The sequence below is a fragment of the Triticum urartu genome, chromosome 6 (genome assembly GCF_003073215.2).
Source record: "Triticum urartu cultivar G1812 chromosome 6, Tu2.1, whole genome shotgun sequence".
In the NCBI taxonomy this organism is placed as follows: domain Eukaryota; kingdom Viridiplantae; phylum Streptophyta; class Magnoliopsida; order Poales; family Poaceae; genus Triticum; species Triticum urartu.
The window spans coordinates 388036312-388053993 of record NC_053027.1 but is presented as its reverse complement, the minus strand read 5'-3'; the positions used below and the strand labels follow the sequence as shown (position 1 = coordinate 388053993).

At 49.5% G+C, this 17682-nt stretch overlaps 1 protein-coding gene across 1 annotated transcript; it reads left to right on the top strand.

Moving 5' to 3' along the window:
* Positions 1–11965: 11965 nt before the first annotated feature.
* LOC125517648 (putative GEM-like protein 8) lies at positions 11966–13141 on the top strand. Its single transcript, XM_048682855.1, has 2 exons — positions 11966–12337; positions 12438–13141. The coding sequence occupies exons 1-2, from the start codon at positions 12100–12102 to the stop codon at positions 12887–12889; spliced, it is 690 nt and encodes a 229-aa protein (XP_048538812.1). The 5' UTR covers positions 11966–12099; the 3' UTR covers positions 12890–13141.
* The last annotated feature ends 4541 nt before the right edge of the window (positions 13142–17682 follow it).

Below are 17682 nucleotides of genomic sequence, written 5' to 3'. Positions count from 1 at the left end.
ATTGGGACTCGATCCGCACACCCATTTCCTGATGGGTGATAAAGCGATGGCAGGGCAATGCTGGCAAAGGTTGGCTTGCGGAGCCAAAGCCCTCGGTCCAGCTAACGTGACGAAGCTGGTCAGGTAGTGACGCTGAAGTCTCCGGAGTAGGTTGATGAAGAGATGGCGAAGCCCCCGGTCCAGCCGAGATGTCGAAGCCTCGATGTCAGCCGACGAGTCGAAGTAGGTCGGCGTGATGGACATCGGCTTGAAGAAGCATCAGTGCGGCCCTGCCGATGCCGGTCGTGACGTGGTCGATGTCGGCTTGATGAAGTGACCGTGCGGCGATGCCGGTGTGCCCGCTCCATGTAATCCATGGGGCGGCGATGTTGGTGATGATTCATCCTTCGTGATGCCGAACTCTTGTTTGGCTTGCCGAGGTGATGATCCGAAGAAATTGAGCTCGGCTCAACAAAGCGACGACGTGTCTAGCGCAGGTCGGCAGTCTTGGAGCAATATTGCCGGACTGGTTTAACACCAGCATGATGATGAAGATGACCTTAGGGGAGACTTAAATTTTACAGGCACGTGTTTAAAAACGACGCACAATACCCTAGAAGAGAATTCCTCTAAAAAGGTTGTCCAATATCACGTTCATAAAGAAACATGAATTTGAGTCGGATCCGTATTCGCGCAGAAAACAGATTCGAAAATTGGTCCACTCATCGGAAGGTTCCCGGAGTTTGAACCGTCGGATCGAGTTGAAATTTGGAGGGGTGGTAGATATGGGAATTCCGCAGTAGATGAACGGTTGGATCTTCCAGAGGTCCTCCGAGCTGGGCTCTGGAGACCATGCCCTAAACTCGTTCAGATTCCCGTCCAGATTTGACAGGGCTCCGGTATATCGTAGTTTGTCGGAGATTCCTCCATCGGAACTCGACGAAATTTTGCATAGCTGTTGTAGACGTAATTCCGCACCATTCCACCGAAGCAATCGTCAAACCGACGCTCGAGGAGACGGTGACAGCGGATACAAGTTAGCTGCCCAGAAAAACAGCACGACCGCCCGAGGGCAATGTTGATGTTGAACCCTCGAGCTCCATGGATGATTCCTCTATGATCATGATAGAGATCAGAGTTGATGTTGATGAAGGCCCCCATCTGAACATGGCGATCGGAGAAGGAGCGCGGCCCTCGGTCGAGCCAAGGTGACCAGTCGAGCCGATGACGAAGATGTCGACATCGCAGTTAATCCGCAGACAAGTCATCGATCCTTTTGCCGATCACACAGCGGAACTCTCAATGAAAGCACCAATGTCGGTGTCAAAACTGGCGGATCTTGGGTAGGGGGTCTCGAACTGTGCGTCTAAGGCGGATGGTAACAGGAGGCGGGGGACATGATGTTTACCCAGGTTCGGGCCCTCTTGATGGAGGTAATACCCTACGTCCTACTTGATTGATATTGATGATATGAGTATTACAAGAGTTGATCTACCACGAGATCGTAGAGGCTGAACCCTAGAAGCTAGCCTATGGTATATTGTTGTTGTATATCCTCTATCGACTAGCCTAGCCTCGGTTTATATAATGCACCAGAGGCCTAGGATAACAAGAGTCCTAGCCGAATACGTCGGTGGGGAGGAGTCCTAGTCTTGATCGCCAGGTCTTGTGGAATCTTCCTTGTATGCGGTAGCTGTCTGAACTGGCCCATGAGTATACGACCATGGGGGTCCTCGGTCCAATCTAACAGATCAGGAGATGACGTGGTGAGTACCCTCTAGTCCAGGACACCGTCAGTCATCATCATCTCGTGTTATTTGATCTCCATCTCCAAAGCATCGTCATGATCTCCATCGTCACCGGTTCGACACCTTGATCTCCATCGTTGCATCATGGTCGTGTCGCCAACTATTGTTTCTACAACTATCACTAATGCATAGTGATAAAGTAAAGCAATTACATGGCGTTTGCATTTCATACAATAAAGAGACAACCGTAAGGCTCCCGCCGATTGCCGATAACTTACAAAACATGATAATCTTATACAATAACATATATCACATCATGTCTTGACCATATCACATCACAACATACCATGCAAAAATAAGTTAGACGTCCTCTACTTTGTTGTTGCAAGTTTTACATGGCTGCTATGGGCTTCTAGCAAGAACCGTTCTTACTTACGCAAAAACCACAACGGTGTTTCATCAAGTTTGCTGTTTAACCTTCTTCAAGGACCGACCATAGTCAAATTCGATTCAACTAAAGTAGGGGAAACAGACACCCGCCAGCCACCTTTATGCAAAACTAGTTGCATGTCTATCGATGGAACCGGTCTCATGTGCGTGGACATGTAAGGTTGATCCGGGCCTCTTCATCCCATAATACCGCCGAATCAAAATAAAACGTTGGTGGTAAGCAGTATGACTATCACTGCCCACAACTCTTTGTGTTTGACTCGTGCATATCATCTACGCATAAACCTGGCTCTCATACTACTATTGGGAAACGTAGCATACAATTTCAAAAATTTCCTACGCTTATGCAAGATCTATCTAGTAGATGCATAGCAACAAGGGAGAGAGTGTGTCTATGTACCCTTGTAGACCAAAAGCGGAAGCATTTGACAACACGGTTGATGTAGTCGAACTTCTTCTAGCTCCGACCGATCAAGCACCTAACATACGGCACCTCCGAGTTCTACACACGTTTACCGCGATGACGTCCCTCACCTTCTTGATCCAGCAATGTGTCGAGGAAGTAGATGAGTTTCGTCAACACGAAGGCGTGGTGATGGTGATGGTGAAGTGATCCGCGCAGGGCTTGGCCTAAGCACCGCGAGAATATGACCGGGGGTGTAAACTATGGAGGGGGCGCCGCACATGGTTAACGATTGATGTTGTGTGTTCTAGGCGCCCCCTCCCCACATATATATAGGTGGGAGGGGAGGAGAGGCATCTATGGGGCGCCCCGAGTAGGAGGAATCCTACTTGGGGTCCTCCCAATTCGGCCTCCCCTCTTTCCTTATTTCCGAAGGGGGGAAAAGGAAGAGGAAGGAGAGAAAGAAGGGGGAGGGCGAACCCCCACTTTCCCTTCTCCAATTCGGCCTCCTTCCTTGGGGGGGCACCCCTTGTGGGATGGTGTGCTCCCCTCCTATGGCCCATATCTTTCCCCTGGGGATTCCGGTAACCCCCCCTAGTACTCCGATAAATATCCGATACTATTTGGAACACTTCCGGTGTCTGAATACTATCATCCTATATATCAATCTTTACCTCTTGACCATTTCGAGACTCCTCGGCATGTCCATGATCTTATCTGGGACTCCGAACAACATTCGGTCACCAATCACATAACTCATATAATAGTATATCGTCATTGAACGTTAAGCGTGCGGACCCTACGGGTTCGAGAACTACGTAGACATGACCGAGACACCCCTCTGGTCAATAACCAATAGCGGAACTTGGATGCCCATATTGGCTCCTACATATTCTATGAAGATTTTTATCGGTCGAACCCTTATGACAACATGCGTAATTCTCTTTGTCCATCGATATGTTACTTGCCCGAGATTCGATCGTCGGTATCTTCATACCTAGTTCAACACTCCTAAATCCCGAAGCACACCTCAGTCCTACATCCTTGTGAAGGCGAGCACGAAGAAACCCACACCATCATCTGTAAAGCCTCCATTGTAGCCCCACCCAACAGACACCGCAAATTGACCCATGCACATCTACTGACCAAAGCACAGGTGCACCGCTCACTATCATTACGAGCAACCTTGCAACCATCGTTCGAGTGGGGGCTTCGTCCGGTAACATCCTCGAACAAATGTGAAAGGAAGGAAGAAGAGGAGAGCATTGGAGTTGGCATCTAGGCTAGGGTTTGTCACCACCCAAGTCACCTTAGCAAAGCGGCGTGCGCATGTGTGTGTGAGGGGGAGAGGGGGGGGGTAGTTCTTAGTGTTGAATATTTGATCTTAAATCATACTCCCCCCTCCTATAATATAAGAGTGTTTTTGACACTAGACTGTCAAAACACTCTTATATTATATTTTATGTGTGTATGGGGGAGGGGGGTTGTATTGTTGGAAAACGCTTATTTGCATCAAATCAGAGAGATGTTTTAGAACAAATTGTGTTAGTGATTCGTCCCCATCACAAATACTGCTCGGCAAACACAAATAGTGGCGGAAGTCGAGGAAGAGGAGGCGGAATGAACGACGTAGCTGGCAGCTCATATTTCCTAGTGCTGAATAATTTAAGCGTGTACTTGAAAAAAGTAGGTTCGCTTCAGTTTGTAGAAAACATTAGTTGCGCTGTCAGAAAAGGCCCCTTTGCTTCAATCTGGAGGGAAATGTTTAGAGCAACTTGCGCCGTGTGACTCCGTCGTCTCATAAGTGCTACCCCTGGACACTCTGGAAGGGAGAAGCCACTTGATTCCTAACTAATTATTCATGCCTTTTGGCTGAAAGGACAGCATTGTTGGATAGAAATCGGTACCATTCCGGATATTCCGACAAAAGCTTAGCGATCCCAGTATCTTAGCCATACTGCACCTCAGATTGCCAACTCGTCGCTCCATCAGCTCGATCTACACCTCACGTACGCGAGCAGAGGACTCCAGAAACGGCGGAGGCGATCCGTGCAGCCATGAGCCAACCTCGATGTCACAGCATGGTCTGCCGGTGTAACTGCGGACGGAGACGGCGGTGGTAAATCGATCGGGCCTGGATTTCGCGTGATGCGTCTGTATGGGACACGGAGACGAGCACGTAGCCGTGCTGACTCGGCGCCGCGCGGGACGCGACGCGGACGCCGCGACTTCTCGGCTGGCCGTGGCAGAAGGCAGAAGCGAAGATGGATATGGCCGCGACGGCGACCGGCCGGAGACTTGGCCTGGGAGGGAAACTGGATGTGGGATCCTGGGGAAAAGTTGAGACCAGTCCGGCATGCTATGCTGCGCATGCACTTGCGCCCCCGTAATGCCCCAGATTTTTTCGCTGGAAAGGTCCATGTTTTACACGCTGGATCGTCCTGCTTCCGCATCGCCCGTGGGGCCTCGCTCTCCATCTCCGACCTCTGATATTTTTAAGCGGAAATCTTAGTCGCCGAACGTTAGCCACGGGTTGTTCCAGCGAACGCCCCGTCTCCCGTTGGATTCGTCTGCACAAATCCTCTCGCAGATCCGAACCACGTCGGGTTTTCAAATCAGTTCATGTAAGTTAGATGGCATTTTTCAAAGTTTGAAAGCCGCAATGACATTTTTGGGAATAGCTTTTTTTTTAGCATTAGTACAAACACAAGCGCTCATATACACACGCATACACTCACCTCTATGAACGTACACACGCACACCCTACCTTTATGAGCACCTTCGAGAGACTGAGCCGGCATATAATCTTGAGATTTACGAAGTCACCGTAGGCGCCTCATCGTCGACGGGAACGTCTCCTCCCACTGAAAGCGCGCGCCTCGTCGTCGACGGGAACGTCCCCTTCCACTGAAAACGCATCGCCGGAAATCCTGAAATAAATCCAGAAATAATGCGAGCACCAGGATTTGAACCCTGGTGTGTTGGAAATACCACTGTCCACCTAACCAACTCAACCATAAATTGATTCGACATTTGTTCAGATGACCATTTTAAAAGACCGCCAATTCCGCTTGGGTAATTATTACTTAACTAAAAGAACGCCCGTGCGTTGCAACCGGGGCACATTAACTTTAAAAGTTCAATATTGATATTCTCATACATATGACATTGACGACCTTTTTTACCATCAAATCCTCACACACACACACACACTCCCTCCCTCTTCCTCACTCTCCCCCCTCTCTTTAACACACACACACACACATATCCATCTTATTGGGTACGGGACCATAAACCATCTATTTCACACACACACGCTAGTGCATAACAATATGGATTATGTGTATTATATTTGCCACCACAATTGAGAGGAATTAATTTCATGTAAATCGGCCAGCCACAGCTCCAAGAATACGCGGAGGAGGTGGCCTGGGTCGGCGTCGGCACCGTCCGGCGCAGGCCATGGGCCCGCTTCCAAGTGCGTCTGCGTGCCGGCCACCCACGTCGGGTCCTTCAAGTGCCGCTTCGACCGCACCAACTCCCAGGGCCACAACCACGGCCAGGGAAGCCGCCCTTCTTCGCCCCCTTCATCGGCCGCAGCCAACGCGGTGCCGCGGCACCCGGCCTCACCGTCCTCGTCCTCCGACACTGTCGCGACCCAGTGACGCGGCCCAAGCATCGACCTCGAGAATCAAGAACGCTCGACAACGGAGAGGGAAGGGAAGATCATATACATGTCATAAGAAAGGGAGTTTATTTACTGCTCCCTCGATGTATTATTTCCTTTGTTTGGAGATTGATTACCATCCGTGAGTTAAGATAAAGTTAATGAGATTGAGTGATTTTTTGAAAATCAATTATTTGTTTTCTAATTAATGTGATTGAGTGATTTAAGGTAAGGTTAATTAATTTAGATTTGATCTTTAGAGATTGTTCGTGATTGATTCTACATTACAAAATAACTTGCGCCAGTATGGAAAGTTCTGATCTATTTAGATTTCTTTCATTGTGTGAGAGGGTGACGCGAAAATAAACCGATGAAGTGTGGGGAGGGGACGCAAAAAATCTACGAAAAAACCAGCGAAGGTGGGAGGAGGTACCCAAAAAACCATGGGAGGTGGGACGAAAAAAACCCTGAAAGCGAGACTACCAACTGCTTCATTAGGAGTAGAGATTTAATTCGGTAGTCCTTTCACTTGGTTAATTACTTAATTTAACTTAAAAATTATTTATGATCGAAAAAGTCTTTGGTTCCACTTTATAGATAAAGTAACAACCGAGCATTACAACCAACACACAACATGACACCACATCACACACACGCACACATAATGGAAATGATAAAGCCCACAAAACCCCAAGAAAACAACAAATCAAATATTAGAGCAACTCTTGGAGTCCTCGAAGCCATCATCCACAATTAGGTAACCGGAGTAGAGAACAGAGCCAAAATGAGAGGGAGACTAGCCGTCTGGGGAGGCCATGCCATAACCAACACCTGGAAGTCAAACACCACCGCGCCAACCAGCTCCATCACCGAAAGGGACCCCTTGAACCCTCGCACCGGATCGAAGGGCACTGCACTGTCGAACGATGAAGACACTCGCCCCAGAGCCTGGTCAAAAACGGATGACGAGATCTTGAGGTCAGGCCTCCGTACACAACTCCTCATAGAACTAGCACACTATGAGAGCATCATCGTCGCGGCCACGAACCCATCAATGCGAAGAGAAGAAGCTATAGTCCACAACCACACCCCGATCACCGGCAAGTAGGGACCTTGCTCACAAGAAGAAGCCTCCAAGGAGGGAATGACACCGTAGAGCCACCATCGAGTGGTCCAACAAGTCGGACCACGGGTTTTCATTCGGAGCCTCAGAGCCCAATAGCATCACCAAGTTGGACGGTTAGGGAAGAAGACAGACGCCCAAAATGGGCTAGGAGTATCCTTGACACCACCTCACACCCACGGGTGCCAACCACATGGATTGTCTCGCCACCTACACAGCCAAGACAGACCAAGAGCACCTACACGATAACACCCGCCACAAGGGCACCACCATACCCACCACCCCAGAACCGAAGAAGCCACCTAACATGTCAGAAAACAGGTCATTGATGTGTAGCAAGCCACCCCCGCTGTCCACTGCCACCCACGCCTCGGATTCCCATTGCATCGCACACGTGGCGGATCAGTGGAGCGCAGACTGGCCCAGTCAGTGAGGAACGATGTTGTAGAAGCCGCATAACGGTCACCAGCCATAGCCTCGCTCATTGTTGAAGGAGAACGACAACAAGCCCCTGCCTGGGAAGGCCTACCCATCCAAGGCACCGATAGTGACTGGGAGGGGATTCCGCGCCTCTATGTGGACACCAACAAGGGAGGTAACCTCCCTGACCGGCTGGATTCCTCTAATGCCACCCTGCATTGTAGCCCCAAGGAGGAGTTGTGCCTCCATGGACGGCTAGACCACCATAATTGTTGCGATCTATGAAAAAAATTAGCTTGATTTTTTTACATAGCTCACATCCCGTAATGTATTTCAACTTTAAATTTCGTATGGCAATAGAATACCACCGTCTTAACATCTAGGACGTGTTTGGTTGCCCGCATCGATTTTGGCTGCGTTGCATGTGATTCTCAGATGGGCCTGGTTGAGCAAAACAGCCTATAAACTACCATCTACACATAGTTTGGTTGCCCACACATAGGTTAGCTACATGAGGGAACTAATTTTGACCCGCCGTTTGGTTGGTTGCATCGCATTACGCGCACATATTGCTCGATGTTTGGTTGCAACCTTGCATAAGGTGCTGCCACCACTTCTCAGTGGTGGTGACCTTACCACACACGATCTGAACAGTTTCACTCCTAGCTATGAAACAAATTACGGTTCATCCTAACTACTATCAAATGGCAGTATATATAATTGAGAGGCATATGGCTAAATAGGGGAAAGTTCATCATCGATGCTAACTAGATGCAAGTCCATCTTCCTCTTCTGCTGCTGCTGGTAGTTAGCCCTCTTCCTCTTCTGTCGCTGCTGCTTCTTCCTCTTCTTCTTGTGTAGCTTCTTCCTCATCAGATTCTTGTACGACCTCTATCCCACATTGCATGTGCCTAGTCCATACTTTTGTTCTTCTAGACTTTGTTGTCAAATGCCTCCACAACATGGCCGGAGCTGAGAACATCGTCAGGCATCACATCTTCCTCCTCAGGCACCAGTTCATCAAACACCCCATTGCAGGATCCAGTTATGCAGAATGCAACAAGCAAGAATAATCTTAACCCGAGTGGCGAATGTGTGGAATGGCTTCTGACCTAGAATCTTAAACATGTTCTTCAGAGCTCCAAAGGCTCTCTCAACAGTAACTCTAAGGCTGGAGTGTCTGAGATTGAACAGCTCCTGTGGAGTCCTAGGATAGTTTCTTCCAACGAACTCGTTCAGATGGTACTTGGTTTTCCTAAGGTGGAAGAATACCTGGCTGACATGCATAGCCAGCATCTCCTAGGTAGAACTTGTCATCAGGGATGTTGATGCCATCAGGATGACTCATGCTGTCATTGAGAATGTTAGCATCATGTGCTGACCCTTCCCAGCCAGCCAGCTCATAGGTGAACTTCATATCGAAGTCAACAACAGCAAGCACATTCTGTCTTGTGTAGTGCTTCCTCCCCTTGTATGCTGCAGATTATGACCGAGGTATTCTGGCAGTGACATGAGTACCATCTATTGCCCCAATGCAATCTTGGAATGGCAAATGAAGATTATGTTACTGCTCACCTTGAACAATACAAGCATATCAAGCCATGAAGCAATACTGTCAGTGCTCACCTTGAAGTATGAATACCATCTTGGGCTAGTGCGAATCTTGATAGCATTCCGACCGGTTGGTGACTTGATCATCTCTCCTCCAATGGCATGGAGCACTTGCTTGAAGTACCTTGAGATGGTCTCCATTGATATCCTGAATGTGTTGTGTATAACTCTGAACCTCTGGTTATGACCAACAACATGGAGGAACATGGCCACTTTCTCTTCCACACTGGTGTGGATGCTATCTTGCAGCAGCCCCCTGGTCCTGAAGGTCTGGACAAGTCTGGTAAATGGTGCTGTTTTCATTGGAAGCATCCACAGGGCCTCTATGTCGTTGCAGTTGTAGATGTAGTTAAGATTGACGATCCTCTTCTACTCCCAAATAAGCATTGGAGCATAACAGATGGCATGTCTCTTACCATGACGAATAGCTCTCCTGTGCATGAACATGACCCATGCCTGAATCACGGCAATCGGTGTTGCTTCCTGAACTACCAGGCTCATCCGTGCGTCCATAACCTAGTCAACATTGAGGGTCCGTTGAGCATGGGGAAATCGATCCTAACAATAGACCTAACAGACGGGGGAGGAGTGTTGCTTACCGGCATCGGAGACAAGGACAGTGAAGGGGGAGGGGGGCATGGCTGAGGTAAGGACGACCCGACGGTGGCCAATAGGAAGGGGAGCACTAGCTCCTGCAGCCGAATAGTGATGTTTCCGCGTCCACTGTCGGCGCTTGCGCAGATCTGAGTCGATGCCACCACCAGTGGTGAGGCTAGAGGTAGTGGTGACCGAGTAATTAGGGGGAGGGGTGAGGCTAGATTTGGCGCCGTGCCGCCGTGCCCGATTTCCATCTCCCGCCACCCTCCCTCGTTTTCGGGTTGCTCCCGCGCGTGCGAGCTTGCGCCGTATTGATTTGATGGTTTCCAAGAAGCCAGGCTCTAGGCTGCTTTAAGCTCTGTGCCCATGCGATCCAGCCCGCCCCGTATGCAACCAAATGACATTTCGCGGCCCAACTCGGCTTGATTGGCCCTATCGTGGCAACCAAACACGCCCCTAGCGTGTTTGTTTTGAGATTTTTCCAAAACTTCAAAACCTTGTTTTCGCGTAGTTTTCACCAGTTTTCTCTGGATATTGGTTTTCATGTGATATTTTCCCTGCGTAGGACACTCAGCATGCACTGCACACACTTCTACTGGATCATGACATGCATGCATACGTAGCTGAAAGCCTGTTGCCCTGTTCCTATGAGTAGCGAGGCGGCGGTCACGACGGGGACGGCGAGTCGGCGGTCGTGACGGGGACGGCGAGTCGGCGGCCGCGGCGAGATCGGGCGAGCTGCGTTGAGGAGATGGATCGATTCTATGGCTTGGTTCCGGATCTTTGGAGGAGTGCATAGCGGAAGCTGTTTCCAGGAAAATAGCCAGAGGATGACGTCCGTTTTCCTATCTCTAAAAAAGAGATTATGTTTCGGCCGTCAAAACTCTAAACGATCTGCTCTGATGCCAATGTTGCGAAAATAATATAGCACGAATATATTTGTCTACCCTCTAATTCATCCGTCAAGTCCGTGGTGCAGCTCACAATGCATATATGAGGCTAGAGGGTAGGGACATATTTATACTCATATTTCTGAATGTTCAAATCTGTATTCAGATAGAATTCAGTTAGACTCCTAATCGAATTAACCAACCACGATCATAACCGATTATTTTTCGAGTCAAATTCCTTCTTATCCCTAAGCACATATATGTAAGATATATGCCACGTTTAAATAGTATATGGTTCCTATTTAAACGTGTAGACTTATCAATCTACATAGCCGAACCTGTAAATAGCCTAGCAAATTCCAAACCCATACTGTGCCCAGGCATATAATTCCAGTACATATATATATAGATTGTATTCCAGTATAGTTTATACCTGGCTTCCTTGAGTAAATTTCCTTAAGTTCAATTGCAAATATTTGTATCAATCATTCATACACCAATTCCGTATAATTTTATTCATCAACCAAATAAATGTAGTATATAATGTTTTGGAAGACACCAAAAATTCCTACAGACATGCAATGCATACGTAGCTGAAAGCCTGTTGCCCTGTTCCTATGAGTACCACTAGTAGCTTCTTCTAGGTTCCGAAACCAACCAAAATGTTCGTTCCCAAGGAAAGTTGGCTACCGGTAGGTACCAGTCCCGAGCATAGATTATCCATATCTGCATATACTAAGATCTCTGGGCCTAGCTCCTTTCCGCCCCACACGTATCTTTTCCTGTAACCCGGCGCTAAGATTGTGCGAGCACATGGGCTGCCCTTCAGTCTTCCAAAGTGGCCTCCCCGCGGCCGACGTAGACAAATCACCATCGATCGACATCGAAGCAAGGCCTCCATCCCCGGCGGTTGGCCGCCCGATCGACCGCGTAGTACGTGACTCCTCCCCTCCCCTACCCTCCCCTCCCCTGGCGCGCGCACGATCGGGGCGGATGACACAGCCCCACGTTAAAGCCCGCCCGCCCCTTTTGGCGAACGTGAACCTCTGCTTTTCCGGCGCCGATGAGCCGGTGCTGACTCGACGCGAATCCCCTGCCCGACTTTCGCTCCAGATTTCATCACCCCCCGCACCCTATAAAACGGGCCTCTGCCGCTCATCCCCCTCTCTCCCTCTCCTCCCTCTCTCACACGCACGCACAGCGAAGTGACCATGAGGAAGTCGAGCTGCGGCCATGTGATCGGAGTGCCTGTGACCTCCAAGGCGTACGCCTTAGAGGAGGCGACAACCAGGGGCGCCGGGGCGGCCAAGAAGGACGGCGATCGCCTCGCCGTCTCGTTGACGCACCCGAGCCCCTACGCGTCCTTCGGCTACAAACACAGTAGCAAGGGTCAGGTGATCCATTGGGTGAACAAGCTGGGCAGACGGGCGCAGGGCTTCAGAGACCACGGTGAGTCGGCGTTCGCAAACCAGAAACTCGAGTACTACATTCCAAATGGAAAACGGGCAGTGTGCTGACGAGTATGTCGCGTTCCTGTTCGTGCGTGCAGTGACCCTGGGGCCGAAGCTGTCGGAGACGGTGAAGGGGAAGCTCAGCCTGGGCGCGAGGATCCTGCAGGCCGGCGGCGTGGAGCGGGTGTTCCGGCAGGCCTTCTCGGCCGAGAAGGGCGAGCGGCTGGTGAAGGCGCTGCAGTGCTACCTCTACACCACCAGCGGGCCCATCGCCGGGATGCTCTTCGTCTCCACCAGGAAGATCGCCTTCCGCAGCGACCGGTCCCTCACAGTCACCTCGCCGGCGGGCGACGTCGCTCGGGTGCCGTACAAGGTGGTGGTGCCGCTGGGGAGGATCAAGGGGGTGCAGCCGAGCGAGAACGCGGACAACCCGGAGCAGAAGTACATACACATGGCCACCGTGGACGGCTTCGAGTTCTGGTTCATGGGCTTCGTCAGCTACCAGAGGTGCTGCAAGTACATGCAGCAGGTCATCTCGTCCCAGCTGTGATGGCAATAGCATAGCTAAAAGTGAAGCAGGTCTGTGGGCTTCCTGCCGCAACGTCTTGTTGGAGCGCGCGCAGCAGAGAACCTCTGCTCCACCATTTTTTGATGAGAGCATGTTCCGATTGGAATTTACAGATGTGCCTATTGCAATTTCTGTTTGTAGGACCGAGGAACTTGGTCTGAATGAAAATTATTTATTTTCTTGGTAAAAATGACGAAAACTGATTGCTCTGCATATGCCTTCAATTTTTGGAAAGGATACATCTAAATTATGTACTTTTTCTTAACACATTACACACGCAACCACTCATATACACACGCATACACTTACCCCATACGAACGCATACACGCACACCCTATTTCTATGAGCACCTTCAAAAAACTGAGCCGGCATATCATCTTGAAATTTACAAAGTCACACTAGGCACATTCGTCGTCGACGAAAATGTCTCCTACAACTGAATGCACATCGCCGGAAATTCTGAAATAAATCCAGAAATAAATGTGAGCACCAGGACTTGAACCTTGTTGGGGATACCACAATTCTTCTAACAATCCAACGACATGATTATGTACTTGAACACAAAAATACCATCATACCAAGGCATACATGAACCCCGTTTATGTATGCCTTGGTAAAATGAGAAATACCACTATACCAAGTATATGTGAATTCTACATCATGGGAAAATGAGACCCAACTTATGATCGGATGGTTAGGACAGTGGTTGTACCCGCTCGGCTCATAAAAGATTAAATTTCAGATATAAACACCCACTTGTCTCATTAAGGGCATCTCCAATGACGACCCTCAAACTGCCCGTATAAATTCGGATCGCGGAAGTCATCCAATATGGATCTGTATCGGTCCGCCAAGCGGTTCGGACATGAAACCGAAGACATGCGGGGGGAGGGGCGGCTTTGCAGCGTCCGGACCCCTGCCATGCCCGCGTCTGACCACCCTGGCCCACCCAAACCCCCACCCGCCCCTTCCATGCTTTCCATCCCACGCGCCGCATTCATGCCGGCCCAGAGTATGGAGCGGCCGGCATTGATGCCTGCGATTTCACCAGACAAGAGGGCGGCGCTGACGGACGCGACCTCCCATCGTCAACACGGAAGCGGCGCATCGCCCGCTGCTTGCCCGGCTGAACACGCCTCCTCGCCGCATTCAAATGGTCACAGACTGCCCGCCTTCCTCCATTGAAACCCGTGTGTGTGTCGAGAAACCTACGCCGGTCACACGTCCATTCGCAAGCCGCCCGTCATTAAACACAAGCCAGTAGGCTCCCCCCACCCCTACCCCCAGCGCGCGCTATTTAATCGATGCCAGACAATCAGCAAAAATCACATCACACTCCGCTCCCATCCTTGAACAACCTTTTTTCTCCACAAGCTCATGGCATCTGGCGAGCAGGAAGTCGAGTTCTCCGGTGTACAAGTTGGTTGGGTGGCCATTGAGCGCGACGGAAGCGAGCGAGGAAACTCTATGCTCCGCCTCTGTCGACGGTCCAGGCGGCTGCAGGCCAGCTCGAGGAGCCAGAAGCTCCAAGTCGGCGCGTCGTTCAGCAACTCGCCGCTCCAAGCCAGCTCGTCAAAGAGTGGCGTGTTGCTCCAGGCCGGCATGCAGTGGACCACAGCGACACGTGCATCGTGGATGATGTCATGTCGCACCACTCCTTCTGTGCCTGCGACCGCATCATCTGTTGTCGATGTGTCCGTGACCGCTCCCTGTCGGTGGAGGTCGGCGACGCGGCATCCAGCACGCCCGCACCCGCCGAGGTCGTCGAGGAGAAGTAGAACACGGGAGGCCGCCACCGTTTGGGTCCCATGAAGGCCACCACCGAGACGATGCCGGTGTACATAGCTGGTGTCTTGCCTGGTCGCATGCCATTCTCTCCCCCTTCCCCTCCTACTGAAACACATCGTGGCGGTTCCTCTCCAGATCGGCGTTGCCGAACATGCGGAAGCGAGGCGCCCTTTATGCTGAAGCATATACCTTCGGGGTTCACGGCAGTCTGATGAGCGGACTAACGGACATGGGGAAGACAAGGGGATCCATCGCGGCCCTCCATAGACTAGTGTAGTGTATCTGTGTCGTGGGAATGGAGCTCCGCATGGTCGACGTGCACATAGTTTTGGCTATTTTAGCAAAAACCTTCGCTCCATATCGACAAGCAATGTTGTGGCCTTGCGTTTGATGAGTTCTATCGTCTTTCTACGGATGGCACTTGTGGTGGCATCATTCTTGTTTGGAAGTCCTTTGGGGTGATGTTATTCAATTCCCATATCACATGCTATGCGGTCACATCTCGGGTTAACTTCGCTGTCAGACCTACTTGGTGGTTTACTGGGGTGTATGGACCCCGACTATTTTTCTGACCTGAAAACCGTAGAACAATCATTCTATGGTAATTTTCATTAATATAAAATATGTACAAAAACATGAAAAGTACACCCAAAGATCAACCTATGTCAATTCTAGGAAACATCATAGAAAAATTAAAGGAACTGTTCAGTCCAGGACTTGATCTTAGTGCTTTTGTGGGCTTGGTTCTAATCTCAGCAATTGTAAGCCCTTCTTTTAGATGGAAAGTCCGTCCATTCATGTGGGCAGGAGCTTGGAGAAAAGTTTTGTCATTTCTAACAGACTAGACACTCTAGCGGCCCAGCATCTATATGTAAGTGCATCTAGTGCCCCCTTAGTGGCTTTGGGGTATTGAAGACAAATGGTTTAAGGGGGTAATGTGTTTGTGATGTACATAGGAGTTATAGTCCCTGAAGATTTGGTTTATCCAATGAAAGACAACCCCTAAAAATGTATTTGTTCATGTGAAGAATGTGGTGCATCCTTTGAAGAAATTGAAGTGAAGAATTGAAAGCTTGAAGACTTATGCTTTCGTAGTTTCTTTCTTCTTCTTTTGAGTCATAGGAAGCACCATACTGTTCAAGGGGGTCTAGGTGATACATAATCGTATTTCCAGAGTGATGACCAAAACCTATACAAAACCTATTGCTTCGAGTTGAAGACTTTGAAAATCTCCTATAGTGCAGTCAAGTTCATAGCGACAGAGACGAAGTTCTTCTGGTTGTTGAAAAAATTGGTATAATTGAGGAGTTAGGATTTTTCCAGTCTGATTTGCCTATCATGAGGAAATTGAGTGCACCGACGAATTTGAGAGTTTAGATGTTTTACAGTTGCTGAGCTTAGTGCCAGCTATCGAGTGGATCCTTATCCTGGCAACGGTCATGCCCGAAGGGGCATTATGAACATTCATGTTGGGTTGCCCCTGTCTATAAATAGTCGCCCCTACAACCACTTGTTGGTTGGCTGCACTAGAGAGCGATTGACATTTGTTAGAGCAGCCCGTCCTCCGACGATTTTGTGAAAACTGTTGGGGAACGTAGTAATTTCAAAAAAATTCCTACGCACACGCAAGATCATGGTGATGCATAGCAACGAGAGGGGAGAGTATGTCGACGTACCCTCGTAGACCGAAAGCGGAAACGTTTATCAACGCGGTTGATGTAGTCGTATACCTTCACGATCCGTCCCGATCAAGTACCGAGCGTACGACACCTCCGCGGTCAGCACACGTTCAGCTCGATGACGTCCTCGCCTTCTTGATCTAGCAAGAGGGGCGAAGTAGTAGATGAGTTCCGGCAGCACGACGGCGTGGTGACGGTGTTGGTGAAGAACAATCTTCGCAGGGCTTCGCCTAAGCACTACGAAAACTATGACAGAGGATAAACTAGAGGGGACGGGGTTGCCGGCACACGGCTTGGTGTTTCTTGATGTGTCTTGGGTGCTAGCCCTAGCCCTCTATTTATATGTTGAGCCTTGGGGTCAAAACTTGGAGTAAAAACCTCCACAAAAGTCGGTTTCACCCGAAAGGCAAGAGTCCTTCTCGGACTCCAGGACCAGACACCAGGGTTCCCGGCGTCTGGACCCAGACGACAGGGACCCTGGCGTCTGGCCCCTGGACTCCGCAAAACTTCCTTTTGCATTTTACAAAAACCTTGTGGGCTTTCCCCTTTGGCCCAAATAAAGTGTTCTCATCTCCAAACATTTCGGGAAACATCCGGAACCCCTTCCGATGAATTCCGGAACCCTTCCGGAGACCAAACACTATTATCCCATATATCAAACTTTATCTCCGGACCATTCCGGAGTTCCTCGTCATGTCCGTGATCTTATCCGGAACTCCGAACAACATTCGTTTACCAACATACATAACTCATAAATACTATATCGTCAACGAACGTTGAGCGTGCGGACCCTACGGGTTCGAGAACTATGTAGACATGACCGAGACACTTCTCTGGTCAATAACCAATATCGGAACCTGGATGCCCATATTTGCTCCTACATATTCTACGAAGATCTTTATCGGTCGAACTGCATAACAACATACGTTGTTCCCTTTGTCATCGGTATGTTACTTGCCCGAGATTCGATCGTAGGTATCTCAATACCTAGTTCAATCTCGTTACCAGCAAGTCTCTTTACTCGTTTTGTAATACATCATCCCACAACTAACTCATTAGTTACAATGCTTGCAAGGCTTATAGTGATGTGCATTACCGAGTGGGCCCAGAGATACCTCTCCGACGATAGGAGTGACAAATCCTAATCTCGAAATACGCCAACTCAACAAGTACCTTCGGAGACACCTGTAGAGCACCTTTATAATCATCCAGTTACGTTGTGATGTTTGGTAGCACACAAAGTGTTCCTCCGGTAAACAGGTGTTGCATAATCTCATAGTCATAGGAACATGTATAAGTCATGAAGA